General features: G+C 42.8%; 1 protein-coding gene across 1 annotated transcript in view; it reads right to left on the minus strand.

Moving 5' to 3' along the window:
- OBI1 (ORC ubiquitin ligase 1) overlaps positions 1–17,797 on the minus strand; it is a 32,626-nt gene that overhangs the window by 5,446 nt on the left and 9,383 nt on the right. Inside the window, exons 2-5 of the mRNA XM_073326799.1 lie at positions 14,900–15,035; positions 14,080–14,171; positions 11,671–11,919; positions 9,109–9,197 (exon numbers count right to left, since the gene is read on the minus strand). Of these exons, the coding sequence (XP_073182900.1) occupies positions 9,109–9,197; positions 11,671–11,919; positions 14,080–14,171; positions 14,900–15,035 (566 nt within the window). The remainder of the gene's footprint in view (positions 1–9,108; positions 9,198–11,670; positions 11,920–14,079; positions 14,172–14,899; positions 15,036–17,797) is intronic.

Here is a 17,797-nt window from a genome sequence, read left to right on the forward strand (position 1 = left end):
TAAATAAAATAAAACTTTTCTTAATAAAAAAGTTGTGATCTGAAGATTAAAAAAAAAAAAAAAACAAGTCTGACATCCGAGCTGTAAGGCAGTGTGCCAAGTATATAGATAGGTTTGAACGCTTTCAGGAGAATCACTTTCCAGCTTGTGGATATCATGAGAAACTCATCAACAGAACTGCAGATATGCAATGTGAATGTTTTGGGGGCAAGTACTTGATAATGCTTGTTGAGAGACTCTGTCTCCAATATTTTCAATGTTAAAAAAACCAACAGTAATAACATAAAGGAATCCTGTATCTACACTATTCCTATGTCTCAAATTCATCCTTTGACCCCCCGCAGACGTAGAAGGCTGACAGCCTAACGAGGTCCATGCACATGGTCCCACACAACAGAAATATAGAAAGTCACTGCCTCTCTCAAGTTCTCTCTTCAGTCAAGTTTTATCCCCCCAAAATATTTCAAGTCAAAGTTGGCAATGAGAAGTTAAACAGCCAGTTCCTCACCTACCTCTGCAAAAAGCTACCAGCTGTAAGTATTTCTGTTGAGTAACAAGAACTGACATTCCTTTGCAGATATTACTGCAACTTATACTTCAGTAGTCCTGTCATATTTAAATCAAAGTGAGATTCAAACATGTGTTCTCACTCCGAAAAGTGACAATTAAAAGTAAAGGCAATTCGGACTCACGTTTACTGTCTATCACTAACTCCAGATCAAGTCTGTTTTGTTTCAAGTCAATAAAATTTATTCTTTTCTAACTACCAGTCCAGCAAACTCATCTTAAATTCTTTCCTTCCCAAATCACCTCAGTAATAATTGTTCTGCAAACCAAATTATGCCCTTAGCTCTGTACGTGCATAGTTTAAACTTGTACAGAGTAAGTATAATAAACTACTAAAGTAAACAAGCCATTTGTATTTTAACCATATACAAAGCACTAAAATAACATGGAGTACTTGTGGCACCTTAGAGACTAACCAATTTATTTGAGCATAAGCTTTCGTGAGCTACAGCTCACTTCATCGGATGCATCCGATGAAGTGAGCTGTAGCTCACGAAAGCTTATGCTCAAATAAATTGGTTAGTCTCTAAGGTGCCACAAAGTACTCCTTTTCTTTTTGTGAATACAGACTAACACCGCTGCTACTCTGAAACCTAAAATAACATGGAGGTTTTGATTTCAAGGCGACAAGCCAGGAATACAAGATCAAAATAGCAACTAGTCCCACAGCCCTCTAGTATATACACCCATGAAACACAGGGATCTCTCACAGGGTGTGGAGTGAGGGAGGGGATGTGGTGCATATGCTACAAAAGCCCGCAGAGCCCATGACAATAGACTTAAACCACACTGGAATTATTAATATCATAGCAGCTGTTCAGGGGCTAGCTATCAGGGCCTCTGAAGCATGTGGGCTCCTAGATTTTGAGGGGGTCCATGAACTGATTCATGGGGGGGATGAGAGGAGAAGAGGCTTAATTGGGCTGCTGTGAACTCTCTGAAGGCAGGTGAGGCAGCTCCTCTGCTCAAACTGTCCTCTAGTCACAGAGGGTGAGGGGCAGGAGAGAGGAGAAGAGCTGCTCTGTGGCAGAAAGCAGCCATGGGTGGGGGGGGGGGGAGCAGAGCACAAAGAGATGTAACACTATCCCCCTCATCTCAGCAGCAGCACCTCCTCCCCGAAGACAGAAGGCTACATTGCCACAGCTCTAGACAGCAGCAGCTCCTCTTCTGTCCCTGGCAGAGAGGAAGAGAAGGAAACGGAGAGGGAAGTAAGCAGGGAGACACTGGAATGCAGGGAGAAAAAAATAGAATATGGGTGACAGAAGGGGCTAAACAACACAAGACCAACAGAAGACAGGGTGTAACCAGAAGTGAGCGAGTGGGGCAGGCAATGGAAAGTGGGATGAACATGAAAGATACAGAATAAGAGGAAAGGGGATGCTACGTTTGAAAGAATAAGACTCCTTAGAGCATCACAGGACCAAGTGGCATGGAGGCTAGTGAAAGCAAGGTTAGTGCTCTGCACTGACCAGTCCTTAATAGCTGGGTATTGACATTTTAACACATAAATGTGAAAAATGGGCCAAATGTTCTTCTTCAAAGGTAAATTGGTCTAATTACTAACTCCTGAAACCACTCTTGATCGTTACAGGGCGAGTCTCATCCTTATATGATTAAGCTACACCAGCTCTGGCTGAATGCTTTTGGGCACTGGAACGCTTTACTATAAGAGGACTGGGGAATGGGAACAGAGGAATTTCCCTTTCCCAGAGGAGGGTCCAAGGTTTGAAGCTGAACAAGAATGTTCACTTTTTAGGGAGGATCTTCAGTGTAGGGGTTGAGCATATTAGAAGTGTATTAGCAAAATGAGAGTTGGCAGATAGGAAAGGGAGTAGTCTCATTTTCATGCACTGATATTCCATCACTGTGGATGACTACTGGGAATCTGCAAGCAAGAAGGAGAAAAAATTAGAACTTGGGAAAGATAAGATAATAAGCAACCGCAGTGTATCGGTCCCAGTGACCAAAAGCAGCAATCCATCCACACTGTGAATGGCTGAAGCAAGGACCATACTTGGGAGTAATCTCTCTGCCCACTGTGTTGATATAGATATTATAAAGCGATCCCTATGATGTCCAGGAGAAATTTATTACAACTTCTGAGATTGCCATTCTGACCCTGTATGTAGGTACGAATGTTCCAGCAGGTATCATGTTGTACGTAGCAACACAACACCAGCTGTAAGAGAAATACTAAAGGACTCATGTTAAAACATGCAGAAAACAGGATTATCTTTGAATTTTTTTTTTTTTTTGGTCTGGGGAAAAAACCCATGCACCTCGAACAAAGATATTCAGTGGACAGGAGGCACCTGGAAAGCAATGACACCAAACAACACTTGCACTGGCTTTTTAATAATAGTGCACAGTAAATAAGAAATGCATGCAGTGCAATAAGGAAACAAAAACAAAAAAAAGCCAGTGCATCCATTGGTAGGCTGGGCTGCATACACGTGTAGGCCACATCGTTAGGGAGTTAACGGTCTCTATAGGACATAGATACAACTGTTTTTGGAACACAGTAAGATGTTGAGAAATTGGAGGGAGCTCTGGTAAGAGCTATAACAAAATACTGGAGGCCAGAGGAACTGATTTACAAGGAAAGGTTTTAAAAGTGACATATGTAGCTTGGGTATGAATGACTAACTGATGAGAAGGAATATATACTTTTGCTACCCTCATCACAGGGGGTTCCGAAAAGGAATTTCACCATCTAGGCCAGGGGTCGGCAACCTTTCAGACGTGGTGTGCCGAGTCTTCATTTATTCACTTTAATTTAAGGTTTCGCATGCCAGTTATACATTTTAACGTTTTTTAGAAGGTCTCTCTCTCTAAGTCTACATATTATATAACTATTGTCGTATGTAAAGTAAACTAAGGTTTTCAAAATGTTTAGGAAGCTTCATTTAAAATTAAATTAAAATGCTGATCTTATGCCGCCGGCCCGCTCAGCCCGCTGACGGCCTGGGGTTCCGTTCACCTTCACCTAGGCCGGCAGCGGGCTGAGCGGGGCCTGCGGCCGGGACCCTGGTTGGCAAGGGGCAGGCAGCCAGAACCCCAGACCGGCAGTGGGCTGAGCGGGGCCGATGGCCGGGACCCCAGACTGGCAGTGGGCTGAGCGGCTCAGCCCGCTGCTGCTCAGCCCACTGTCGGTCTGAGATTCTGTCCACCAGCTCCTGCCAGCCAGGGTTCTGGCTGCTGGCCCTGCTCAGCCTGCTGCTGGTCTGGGATCCCAGCCCTGCCCACACAGAGTGGGTACCTACCCTCTCCCTGGTTCTAGCCCATTCTCTTTCTCTCTCTCTGCACTAAGCTGAGGGTGGGAGTGCACTGAGCATAGGGCTGGGGGGTGAAGGAGCAGGCTTGGGGTTGGGGTGTAGGGTCTGGCCAGGAGCTAGAATGAGGGAGGGGACTCAGGGTTGGGGCAGGAGGTTTGGGTGTGAAGTGCTTACAAGGGCAGCTCTCATTTGGTGCTCAGGGTGGGGGTGGGAATGTGGGGGGGGTGCAGGAGCTCCCATTTGGTGCTCAGGGTGGGGGTGGGAATGTGGGGGGTGCAAGGGTCAGGGCAGGAGGCTGGGGTGTGTGTGTAGGGAGGTGCAAGGGTCAGGGAAGAGGGCTGGGAGTGTGGGCTAGGGTCCTGGGGGTGCTCCTAGCCCCCTGCCCAGAGTGGCTCACAGCCCTGATTCCACCCCCCTTCCCCAAGATCCCATCCCCACCTCTTCTCCGCCTCCTCCCCGGAGCGTGCTGCGGCTCTGCTTCTCCCCCTCCCTTGCAAGGGCCATCAGCTGATCTGCAGCAGGGAGGGAGAGGAGGCGGCGGGGCAGGAACCCAGCGCCCTGGGGGAAAGAGGTGGGGGAGGGGGGAGCTTGCCTGCCCTGCAGCAGCAGCTGGCAGGACCAAGCTTCTTCATCCTGCCCCCACGGGGGGCAGAGAAGAGTGGGCCGGGGCAGGCAGGATTTTTAATGGCACGCTGCTGCCTGCCGGGATCCCGGCCTGGGTTCGGCAACAGGCTGAGCAGGGCCGGTGGCTGGGACCTGGCAGGCAGCAGCATGCCAAAAAAAAAAAAAAATCGGCTCGCGTGCCGTCTTTGGCACACGTGCCATAGGTTGCCGACCCCTGATCTAGGAGATTATATTTCCAACAGCCACCACAACAAGGAATGGATGAAGCTGCCAGAAGAGCAGGTGAGCAGGTACCTGGACTCTTCTTAATGGTTCTCAAACATGGAGGAGCAGTTCTCCAGAGGACTGGAGTTTAGGTAAACCCAATAACTGTGCCTGAATAATCTGAAGAATTGAGAGATGAAAACTGTTGGTCTGGAGATTAAACAGGGGAAATTAAACACGGTACCTCTCCTCCAGTATGTCTAGGCTGGTGGATTAGGAAAACAGCTCTGAAGTGAGGCAAATATAGTGTGCGAACCAGTGAAATTTTGTCCAGCTTCAACAAGCAACTGTGATGCTGAAACATCAGCAACATCCTGCAAGTTTCCCCAGACAGTCTCCTGGAAGGACAGAGCCCTGATGAGATCATGCAGGAAGTGATTCCCAAGTGGATCCCCTCCTCCTATGGGTTGCTCAGCCTGGAGAAGACCACTAGGATCAAGGACAGGCCAAGAAACAATAGCCCTCAAGCATGTGGCTTTATGAAATCTGAAGCAAGAGTAGTTGCACAGATGTTGAAACCTTGCCCCAGTGAGGAACATTTGGGGTAGAGCCTATCATTCATTGCTTTCCATTAACAGACACTGACGGTTCACAGCAGAAAGTCTGGAAGAGCAGTGTTCAACCTCTAGTCCATCTAACCTAGAAGAGAAATACATGCTTATAGATTTTACACAGTGAACTTGTGCAAAAATCAATATATTGCCATAATATTGGAAAGTAGCCCCTTTCATCTACTGCAGTCAACCACATAACATACACACGCCTCTTCCCCACATGATCAAGAGGAGTGTCGGTCTTCCTTAGGCCACGAAGGATGGCTGAGCCTTATTTGTTGCACGAAGTGGAGTTGTTTTTCTCTGAGCTATAGAAGTAGGATTTAAACAGAATCCAGAGAGAAGCAAAAAAGGCTGCTAGCTGGATTCCAAGAACCACCTGGACGTCATCTGACAAGAACCCTCCTTTTCGGCCTAAGAGGGTTGGAGAGGCCAAAACAACTGTGTGTGCAAAGCCTCTCCAAAAAATTAAGTGACAAAGTCAGTTTGCATCCAAGGATGGAGAGTATCACAAGGCAAGAAGAATGAGGTCTTCTGAGGCATCCCATAAAACTGACCATAAGGTTTGCAAGTCCTGACTCAGCTGCTGGAGATTAAAACCTTTGCACCTAGAGCACTGACATTTTCCTCAGAACTTTGTCCCACCACACAGAAGCTCAGGAGATAATTATACTGGAGACCTCTGGTCTCAGGGCTGTTGAAGAAGGGTGTCTTTCCTGGAAGCAGACAGCAGTTGGTCTCGGAGTACTCTTCCAAGAACACTCTTGCTGTAAAAGTCTGAGAGATGGGAGTCCAGTTTTGAAACTATAGAAAGGACATGTATTCTCCACTGTATACTGTGCATAATGCAACCTGTCATACTTCCTTTTACTAGGAGTCTTCCATTCATTCACAAGGCCACTTGGTTCTCCAGCAACTGAACTAGGAAAACAATATTTCCTTTTCCAACTTCTTTGGGGGCAGGGAGGGGGAAGAGGATGCTGCAGAGGTAGAGAATCTATAGGAATAAGGAACAATCTTGCCGTATTTGAAGACAAATTCCTACCAATTTTGGAAAAAAAAAAAGTCCACTGCTGACATGAGTTTCTATCTTTAATCAAGTTAGCCAAAGCAAAGAACATTTTGAAGTTCTCAGTGAAATTTGTTTAGAGAAGTTGGAATGCTACTTCAAACAACAATGAACAATTTTGATTTTTCTACAGGACATATCAAGACTCTTCCTGACACATTACAGATGTAATTTCATGATTGCTCTGTGGGAAACCAATCCAACTGACCTTAGAAAGACTCAAAGCAGTTTTGGTTTTGTTTATAATAATTAAAATATTTCCAAGTTTTGTTATAGATAGATAGATAGGAAGAAAACAGTGAAAAAAATTGTTTTAGAGTTAAAACAAAATAATATTTTTTACCCAAAGTTCAGAGGTTACAATGTCCAAATTTTAAAAATAAATGGCAAGATTAACCACAAGATAAAAATGGCCGGGGGGGGGGGGGGCGGGAGAAGGGCAGGAAATCAGTGTTAATGCCACTATCTTCTGGATGCTACTGAAAGCTTCTCAGACTGGAATTTTAACTGGCAGGAGAAGGAATTAAATATTCAGTACCTAGGATACCGAATAAGCTGACATAGAGCCGGTCAAAACAAATTTGAATCTAACTAATCATAAAATACAGAATACTCTGGATAGCCAGCTCCATCTCTCGCTTTGGGTAGAAAGTAAATACGGTCAAGATGAATTTCTCCCAAGACTACTTTTAGATCCTTGGAGCTTAGCCAGTGGAGTTTACCAGTTTACTCTTTTTAAGGCCATTAGTAAGATTCCTCAGCAGGACTTGTGAGTTGCAAAAAAGGACGTTAATATCATCACTACAAGAAATGCTTTATATTAACCAATGAAGAGGCAGGTTGTGTTTTCCCATAAAGTTACAGGCACAAAGTAAACATTGCAAATGGATCTTTCCAAAAAAAGATCTCCAATGCAGCTGCCATCAATGGTTCCTTTGCTGAAAACTTAAGCAAGTTGAGATGACTTGGGGTGCAATATTTAGATAAAACACTCACTAGTGAGAGGAAAAGGAATACTTGTGGCACCTTCGAGACCAACAAATTTATTTGAGCATAAGCTTTCATGAGTTACAGCTCACTTCATCGGATATGAAGTGAGCTGTAGCTCACGAAAGCTTATGCTCAAATAAATGTGTTAGTCTCTAAGGTGCCACAAGTACTCCTTTTCTTTTTGCGAATACAGACCAACACGGCTGCTACTCTGAAACCTGTCACTAGTGAGAGTTTCACAAGGTGACCTCTACTTCGGGATAATGCAAATCTTTTTGTGGGCAAATTAACTATAAAAGGTATTAACTGCATAAACTAATCATTTACATTCCATGCTCTGCTTCCGTCAGTGTGATTTAAAAGGAGAAACAACAGTAATACTGCAAGATAAGGAACAGATTCAAGCAGATATTTAGTTAAGATTGGAATGAGACACCATTACAGGCAACAATAGCTGGCTTCCCACATTTCTTACTGTTTTCTGAGGATTCAGCATACAAAAAAAAAAAAAAAAAGAAAAAATCTATGTACACACTGAAAGTAATTGCTCAGATAAATCACTGTACTGGATACAAAAACAAAGAAAAGAACCCCTAAAGTGGCACTGTGGGGTCCAGTGTTTCGAATCTCAATTATTTCTCCAGGATTTGCTCAGAAAACCATATTTTTAGTTGCAGCTGACTACCAGCCCTGAAAACTCATCTTGAGACCTTCGGGGATACGGAGAGGAGCGGCAGAAAGAGGGACCCCCTCCCTAAAAATAAAAACCCATCTCACGAACTGTGTTCTGTGTCCCACACATTATCAGACTTTTGGCCAAAATTCACCTTTGTGCATGCAGAAGTCCATTCTCAGGCTTTAGTGACATATAGGCTTTGTGCAGGCTCTCTACCTAGAGGAGGATTTCATCCTGGTGAATAATTTAGTTGATGTGTGAGCCACAATGGAAACCAGCTCACTCACCTATCCTGTACCACCACAAAGCCAGGAAAGGGGAAGAAAAAACAAACCAAAACACAGTACTGAAAGTGTCTCTGGCCTGAGTCTTAGTTATCCTGAACATGAAATCAGGAATAGCTTCACTGTGGTCAATGGAGTTACACTGGTGTCAAACTTGTCAGAATCGGACTTAAAGAATCAAAGAGATCAGAACCGGAAGAAACGCTTCCTGTAGTGCCTCCGTGATGAGCACGGGATAGACACCTCAGCAGAGAAGCACAGTCTGCCTGACAATCTCTACCTTTTGATGTCATTGTCCTCAACTTTTAATGGTTTAAAATGGTAAATTTACAGTGGAAGTCAGCGACAAGTTGCTACTTAAGAGGCCTAATCCTGCGCAGTTTACTCACATGGAAAACTTTCATTGACTTGCAGAGTTTTGACTGAACAAAAAACTCAGGCACATGCTATAGAAACCAAAAGAAACTACCTGGTGCTGCAGGGCACTTGGTAATAATCCCGCCCCCTCTGCGAAAGAGTCTGATGCCAGCTTGAAAGAGAAGTGAAATTTCTTGAAAAGGAAAGCTGACATTGAGTCCTACAGTACCGCCCAGGTAACACAATGGTGATACTACAGAGATCGTACATTACATGTATTTGCTAAGATTGAAGTGGACACCCAGGTCTGTCGACAGGGAAACTCCAAATTCATATTCAAGCCATATACACAACACTAAATACATTACTTTAATTTTAAGCTAAGGCTGTACAACAGTTAAAGATGGTCTATGAATAAAATATTGTAGCTTTTAAAACGTTTACATACTTTTGAGGTGATCTACTATCAACTTCAGCCTTCAGTCGCAAATTCTCTCTCACAAGGCCACCATTTTCCAGACTCAGTTTCTTATTTGTCTTTAAAAAAAAACAAAAACAAAAAAAAGGTAAAAAATAATTAAGTATAGAGTAAAACAGAACTGGCTTATAATATTTATATGACAAGCTGTTTCTGCTTTTTAAAGAGACAGCATTAGAAAACTGCAGCTAGGAAATAGCCTTCAGACAGGGACACCACTTAAAAATTACCCGGGGAAATGGTTCACAAAACTGAATAGAGAACAGACATTTTTTATTTATATCCCCAAAATACACTGCAAGGCTCCTATCTAGGGAAATAAACAGAGCTATGTTCGTTAGTAGAGAGAGTCATTAAGCGGATGTACTAATGGCAATTCCATGTTTTTTTTTCACATGACTAAATACTTTAAGTACATTAACATTACAATGTGCAGGTATCAGCAAAACTAATGCTGAACAGCTTTTCTCCCCTCCAAACTAGAGTAAGATTGCTCTGATTCTAAAAAAAAAAAAAGCTTAGTTATCCTATGGATGTAAATCCTTTATGACAAACTACTTGCCGTCTTCCTTCTGCATAGCTGCCATGATGTTAAGTTTAAGACTCTTGATTTATTGCCTCGCTCACTCTTTGAATTGAGGTCAATGTCTTCTTCTCAGTTCAGTGGACAGTCTTGTTAACAAGATACTTCATGTCAAGAGAAGTTTTCCTGCTGCAATGTTTTTAGACCAACTACATCCCCCCACAACCCCCAAGTCTCCAAACTAAGGCTAAGGCCTAAAAACATGGAGAAGAAACTCCTTGCACTTTGAAAACTGCTCAATCTTGATAAATTGGAAAGAACGCTGAGAACCCAGCAGACTTATGATTCACAACCTTAAATCAAGGGTTCCCAAAACTTGGTTCACAGCTTCTTCAGGGTAAGCCCCTGGCGGCCCACAAGAAGCTTTGTTTACCTGAGCGTCCGCAGGTACAGCTGCTCACAGCTCCCAGTGGCCGCAGTTCGCAGACCCTGGACACTGGGAGCTGTGAGTGGCCGTACCTGCGGACGCTCAGGTAAACAAAATGTCTCGTGGCCCGCCAGGGCTTACCCTGAACAAGCCGCGAACCAAGTTTGGGAACCTTAAATGGAGGTATTTACACAGTTTAAATAATGCTAAAATCGTGACTGAAATAAATAAAGTTTGTGATCAAAAAGCCCTTCTTCCTCCGTTCCTTGTGTTATGCACCAGACTCTGAACAATCTGCTACTTTTTTGTTTGTTTTCTTTCAATATTAGTACTAAGCATTGATGCCTTCTAAATACTGCAAAGACTCCAAACGCCAAATTCTGCTGTTACACCAGTTTGACTCTAAGGCAGTTCCATTGCCATTAATGGAGTTGTTCTGGATTTGCATCAGCGGAACTGAAAGCAGAATTTGGCTCTGATTAAATATGCTTTCAATTACACTGATGCAAATCCAGAACAACTCCATCAATGGCGATGGAACTGTCCTGGATTTATACTGGTATAACAGCAGAATTTGGCCCTGGGAATCTTTGTAGCATTTAGAAGGTATAAATCTTTCGTAATAATACCATAAAAAATGATAATATGTCCTAAATATGCTAAAGCTTCAATTTCCAGGAGGCAATGCAAGATTAAAAACAGAAGAAATTAAAGGTAGCATCTTTAATAAATGCAAGTTAAGTTTCCTCAATTTGTCCTTCAAGTTAACTTTGAAATTTCATTCTTATTCAAACTGCTTTAGGCAAATTTCCTTGCCCTTGAGAGTGTGTTTTACAAGATTTCAATATTTAAGTTTGTTTTCACCTGATTTTTAGTCTCTCTTCCCCTCCAAATCACAAGTTTTGTTTTACGCTGTAGTCAAGAAACCTAAAAAGCATCAACAAAATAAGTCCCAAATACTGCAGGGAGTGCAGAGTAAGTTTAAAAAAGTTTCCAGTACAGGATCTTTTGGTCCTAAACATGCTAAGGCTGGTCTATTTTAGCTCCAAGGGCCAATGTGGGTGAAGTCATATCTTTTATTGGACCAACTTCTGTCGGTGAATGAGACGAGCATTTGAACTACAGAGAGCTCTTCTTCAGGTCTTTATATCAAAGGGTCAAGTTACTCTGTCTCAGCAAACTGCATCGAAAACATGAGCTAGCAAGGAGGGCAACAGTGCAAAATCGGTTTAAGGCAACTGGGCTGTTTTTGGCAAAATAGATATATTCTATAAATTGTTGCAAGCCGGAAGACTCTGGTCCTCAATACCGAAAACAAGTGCTAGTATAATCCAATTAGTGAGCCATGGGATGACAGACAAGTTGAAAAAGTCACATGTGAGATGGACTACAACAAGCAAAAGCATCAGGCACCTGCTATGCAGAAATACTACGATACGCCAATAGTCACAAGAATTCAACTTTTCTCTCTCTTCCTTTTGGAGCTATGAAGTACTCAAAAGGTTAGACTGCCCCAGGCCCCTATTTGAATAACATGAAACAATTACACGGCTATGTGAGTAGAGAAGCAGACATTTGGTACCTCCTTTAACTTTTCCACATCATCTTTCACTTTCTCATATAGATCATTAGCAGCTTTAAGTTTCTTGGTCCATTCTTCTACAGTTTCTGGGCCAGCGCGGCTCGCCTCATCTGTAGGCTGATGACTTTCTTCATCTGTGTTACACAGAGCCAAGGCCCCAGGATCCAGAACCGTTTTCAGCTGCGCTTCCAAGGCAAGGTTTTTACCTCTTAGTTCTTCCACTTCTTTCTGCAAGGATTCTATTTCATCCTGAAAGTGTTACAAACCCAGGAAGCACAAGAATGCAACAAACCAGAAAAAGATAAAAAATTAACTGCTATTACCTCGGGACTTAATTCTCTAAGTGCTTTATGTATACAGATCCTCTGGGCACCAGCATGGGTGCCCTGCCTGCAAGGAATTCATTACAGAGTTTTTCAAAGTGCACCGATGGATTGACGCCCGGGCAGGTTTTGGAAGGCTGCATTCTGGAGTGTAGCTTTGGATTTCAGCTATGGGCAGAGGAATTCCCTCTGACTATATATAGCAAACGCATAAGACTATATGTGAACTGGACACTTTACATAGCAAAGCGTTCTTATAGTGCACATTTTGGGAGGCCCGGCCTCTACACAGTGCGCTCACATGGACTGTTGCTGCCTCATTTGCTGTTGTTAAAGAATGAGAAATGTGGAAGAGATCTTATGAGAGACCAAGGTATAGAAAAAGGTCTTGAGCTGCATGTTTGGAGACAAGAATGTGTGTGTGTGGGGGAAAAAATCTCAACTTCCATAAGCTGCCAAAAACAAACACTTGGAGGGGTGGGGGAAGGAAGAGGGTTATGGGAAAGCCTGTTTGTGCCTGATCCCTTGGCAATAACTGTTCATGTGCTCTCTATACTGCTGACCACACACATGCTTGCATGGCCTAACTGCTGTAGAAAGTAAGGCTACAGGAGGACACAGACTTATAAAAACCTAGGTCTTACAGGGATTCATAAATGAAAAAAAAAAAATGTAACTTGATCTTCTGCATTGAATCCTCCGTGTTTTAGACAGATAAACTATTCATTGAGTTTTGGAGATTTATTCCCTTCAGTTCTCAAGTGTAATGACATTTGGGGGTGATCCGACAGGCATATTAGGGATCTCCTGGCTAGAGGTCTGCTCGGACCTAACTTTCAGGCTCGATCCAGGCCCAAGCCCACCCGACCCAAGAAGGTTACGTCATCTTCTGACCAAACTTGCCTTCGACCCTTCCCTCCCAAACCTGAGTAACTGCCACTGCTTCCTACCTGGGGTCAGCGCAGGAACAGCTCCATACCCTGCTCCTGCTGGCTGCCAGTCCCTGCTGCACTGCGTGGGCTGCAGAGTGAGAGGCTCCTCAGCATGCAGCAACCCCTGCGCTGACCCCAGGGGCAGGAAAAGGAGAGCTGACCTGACCCAAAAAGGTCCAGTTGATTTCCCACCTGACACGGACCCAACGCTTGTAGTCGAGTGCCAACAAGTTGCAGGGCTCCACTGGGAGCAGGGCTCTTCCAAAGACCTTGGGAGCTGATGAAGCACACCTGTTTCTGCCTCCTCTTATTCCCTCATGAGGACAAAACCACAGGTCTCAGGGAAGAGTTTAGAACTTGGAGCATTTATCTCTGCACCCCTCCTACCAGGTTCACAAAATCTGAAGAGGAGGCAGTAGGCAACCATGTGAACAGAGGCGGGCAGAGAAAGCATAGGCCCAGGCATACCTGGTGTTGCTCTCAGACCTGCCGACTCTCCCCTGTTCACAGGAGGTCTTTCACGCAGCAGGGGAGCAGAGAGATCTGCTGAGTGTTTTGTCATTTTAGAAGAACTCTGTACATTTTTTCAAAAAAATTAGTCCATGTCAAAAATGCAAGTTGACAGTGTTTCTCCAAGAAATGTTTTTCTTTCATAGCCAAGAGGGATTTCTTTAGAAGAAGCCCACTTTCTTGCGCCTCGAGGCACAGACACGCTTGTTTGGGTGCAGCAGCAGGAAGAGACAAGTTAAGAATAATGCATTAAAAATACTATAAGTCACATGAAGGTGCGTGCGTGCGGAGAAGGGACTAAAGTCTATGGGAAGGATTTTTTAAGTGCTTGGCCTAAATCCTGCTCTCACTGAAGTTATTAATAAAACTCCTATTGACTTCAGTGGGAGCAGGGTAAGCCTCAATGCCAAGTTCTTCTGAACTCCCACCTTGAAGTCTAGATTAGGAAATGAATCCACACTGAAATTCAAATTATGTCCTAATCTTAAATCCACACTGATTTCCACACTAAAATCCACACTAAAAAAAAAATATTAAGAGATAAATTCGAGTTTTAGTGTGTATTCAAAATGAAACTTTTCTTAAAAAGTGTAGAAATTAAAGAGAAGAGTTGTACATAACAAGCTGTTCATCTTTGCTGTTACCTCATATTCTTTGTGGAGCAGTTCAAGTCTGGTTTTACGAAGATGTTTTCTGACTGTAGGATTAAATATGGGCTCACTTTCACTTGTTCCTCCTACAGCAATGCAAGATAAACAGCGTTATTAATGGGTTTGTTTTTCAGTCCAAATCCAAAGTCAATAAAATACATCATTTTTCTCCATGTGACTTTAGATTCCTATTTTTGTTTTAAAGAAAACTGTACCACTAGAATCCACTGGGGATGGGGAAATCAAACCTACAATTACCTAGAAAGATTACTTATTTTGAGAGAGGATTAGTAATCAAGCCTACTTTATTTATTAAGTACGCTTGCTAAATATTGAAACATGTAGAGATGAGTCTCAACAAAAAACCCAGATGAGAACGTTAAATTTTGGGAGGTGCAGGTCCCTCATTCAAATTTTGCAACTCAGACTCAACTTCAGGAGAGTTTTCCGGAAAAACAGTGTCTAGTCAGCCTCTGTATGGAACTAGCTGGCATTCCTGCTAGGTGTTCTCTCCTTGGGTTAGGGGGTTGCAATACATGGACAGAACCATTGTACATCCTACCTATTTCCAATAATTACACTCTCTTGCCAAGACTTTCAAAGACAGTTATTGAAGCCCACGGAAGCTCATTGAAAAGTCAGACCACCTGTTTAGTCACTGTGTTTTAAAACGTGTTGCCCCATATCTATAAATAATTATTCCAAACGTGCCTAAGAAATGGTATGGAAAACATTAGGGCATGTTTTCACCAAGGAAGAGTCTCATCTATGAGCAAATATTGGAACATTATTTCAGTGGCTAACAGGCCCTTACCTATAATCTCCTTGCAGGGATTGTCAGGGGTGATAGGGATCCTGCAAGCTGGACACTGACTATTGTTCTTCAGCCACATATCGATACAAATGGAGCAGAATACATGGTTGTTGACACAGATGACCGGATGGCGGACCTTTTTCAAAAAAGAGATTGTAAAATATTTTAAAGCTATTTTAAGTTTATTTGGTTTTAGTCTATTATATGTAACAACCGTCATTCAGGAGATATTTTGGATGGATCCCAAAGAACTTCATAAACTAACAAACAGATAGCCCAGCTGAAATGCGGCCACGTCTAGGTCAAGGATCACCTAGAGACAGGCAATAACTGATTCACACATGGAGGGAATAGGAAAGGGTTTTGGCACAAGTCAAAAACGTGTTCTTGCAAGAACTGCCACTGGAGTATCTAGGGTTAAGGTCTCACCTGCGCTGCCTGGAAATAGACTTTGGAAGGATGGGGAGCTAAATCTACCCAGCTAGGATTTCAACTAGTGAGTCCATGGATCACTAACCCATTTCTCTTTCTAAAGGTGTGATACCGGTGTGCAATATACTGCAAAATAGCACAGGGTGGCGAACTGAAAGCTTATGCAACATTTATGTAAAAACTTTCACTTAAATTCTTGGATCACAAATGCATTGAGTTCAACAAGATGTTTATGTTTTCCCTTCCAAAGCAACAAAGTGCCAGGTTTACAGAAATAAGTGTTTAGAAAAACATTTCACTCTCTCTCTCTGACTAATTTTAAATTCTGTTTGGAAACAAACAGGCATCAGGACTCAAAACCAACTATGCAAGGAAGATTCTGCACTTCACTACGATATTTACCAGTTACAGAAAGTAGGGGTATATTTCAGAAAATTAATTCATGCTCTCAAATCTCTTAAACAGCAGCTCTGATTCCTATGCTTCTAAGAAGACTTTCAACACATGTAACAGTAGAAACGCAACAAAACAAAACCACCCTCCATCTCCATCCAAAATATCTACTTTGGAAACAGACAAATAACACTAGATATAACTTTAGGTACTAAAATGCCTCAGTTAGGAAATAATTAAAACCAAAGTTCAAACAAAACAAGAACTTAAGAAACATGGTACCTTTTTAAATAAAACTGTTCATTTTCAAGATTTTTCCTTTGCTGCATTAAGAAGGAAGTCATAACACAGATGGAAATGGGAGAGAGGGGAGAATGAAAAAGAAAAAAAAAATAAAGAGGATAGCCAGTAATTTATTTGAAAGCCAGAATGGATGTGTTTTGTAGTAATCATACCTATAAACTCAATCCTATACAAATTGAAAACAACGGACACAGATGGAATAGAATCAAGCCCCCACTACTGTCAGTCCATCCACCAATTCACCTCTCATGTCCCTATTGTATTACAGGTTTAATATTGTTTTAAGAATTTCCGAAGTGACACTTCTGAAAACCTAATAACCTATCTATGAACAAAGTGGAATCCAAATAATCAAATTATTTTAATTCACACCTTTAAAATGTAGACACGGATTTCAGATTAAGAGGGTCTTTTGCCATTTAACCTAATTTATTCTCATTATTCAATTAAGTTATTTCAAATTGTATTATTTGATTGAAGTGTCCATACACAAACTTGCACCAAAGAAGTGTTACACTGATTTATTCCATTGTTTGCAGTGTTGTTGGTCCCAGGATATTAGCAAGACAAAAATGGGTGAGGTAGTATTTTTCATTGGACCAATTTGTTAGCCCAGGCCAGAAGAAGAGCTCCGTGTAGCTTGAGAGCCTGCCTGTTTCACCAAAAGAAGTTGGTCCAATAAAATATATTGACTAACCAACCTTGTGTCTTCAAACTAATTTAGTTATTTTGGTTCCAGATTGTATTTAAACCAGCCCTATGACTCCCTGGTTACAACAGAAGTTCTAAAATTATGAATCTTAATCTTAAAGTACTCTGGTTGCTTAGTACATCTCTTTACAAACAGTCTTGCCTTATTTTCCCACACATCAGCCAGAAGAGTAGCTTTTTTTTTTTGCTTTCATAGAACCATAGGACTGGCAAGGACTGCGAGAGGACATCATCTCCAGCGCCCTGCACTGAGGCAGGACCAAAGAAGCCTAGACCAACCCTGACAGGTGTTTGTCCAACCTGTTCTTAAACACCTCCTATAATGGGGATTCCACAACCTGGAAGCCTATTCCAGATCTTAACTACCCTTACAGTTAGAAAGTTTTTCCTAATATCGAACCTAAAATTTTCTTTCCTGCATATTAAGCCCATTTCTTCTTGTCCTATCTCCAGTGGTCAAGGAGAACAATCAATCAGTCTTCTTTATAACAGCTCTTAACATATTTGAAGATTTAAACAGATCCCCCCTCAATCTTCTTTTTTCAAGACTAAATATGCCCAGTTGGTTTTTTTTTTTTTTTTTAAACTTTCCTCAGAGGTCAGATGTTCTAATCTGAACCTCTTTTTGTTGCTCTCCTCTGGACTCTTTCTAATTTATCCACATCTCTCCTAAAGTGTGATGCCCAGAACTGGACACAGTACTCCAGCTGAGGCCTCACCAGTGCCAAGTAGAGTGGGACAATTACCTCCTGTCAGCAGCGTATTATCGCCTAGGCCACCAAGGCCTAGGCTTAGGGTGGCAAATTTGCAGGGGAGGCAAATTTATAATAGCAGCCAGAGGCTGCTTCCCCTGGTGCCGGTTCGAGGCCTCCACTCCCGGCCCCGCCCCTTCCCTGCCCCATTGGTCCCCTTCCCTAAATCCCAGCCCCAGTCCTGCCTCCTCTCCTGAGCGTGCCACGTCCCCCTCCCTCCCTTCCCCCCTCCTTCGTGAAGCTGTGAAGCACTGGCAGGGAGTGGGGAGAAGCAGGACCCGGAGGCGTGCTCAGGGGAGGAGGTGGA

This window comes from Lepidochelys kempii, chromosome 1 (genome assembly GCF_965140265.1).
Source record: "Lepidochelys kempii isolate rLepKem1 chromosome 1, rLepKem1.hap2, whole genome shotgun sequence".
NCBI lineage: Eukaryota > Metazoa > Chordata > Testudines > Cheloniidae > Lepidochelys > Lepidochelys kempii.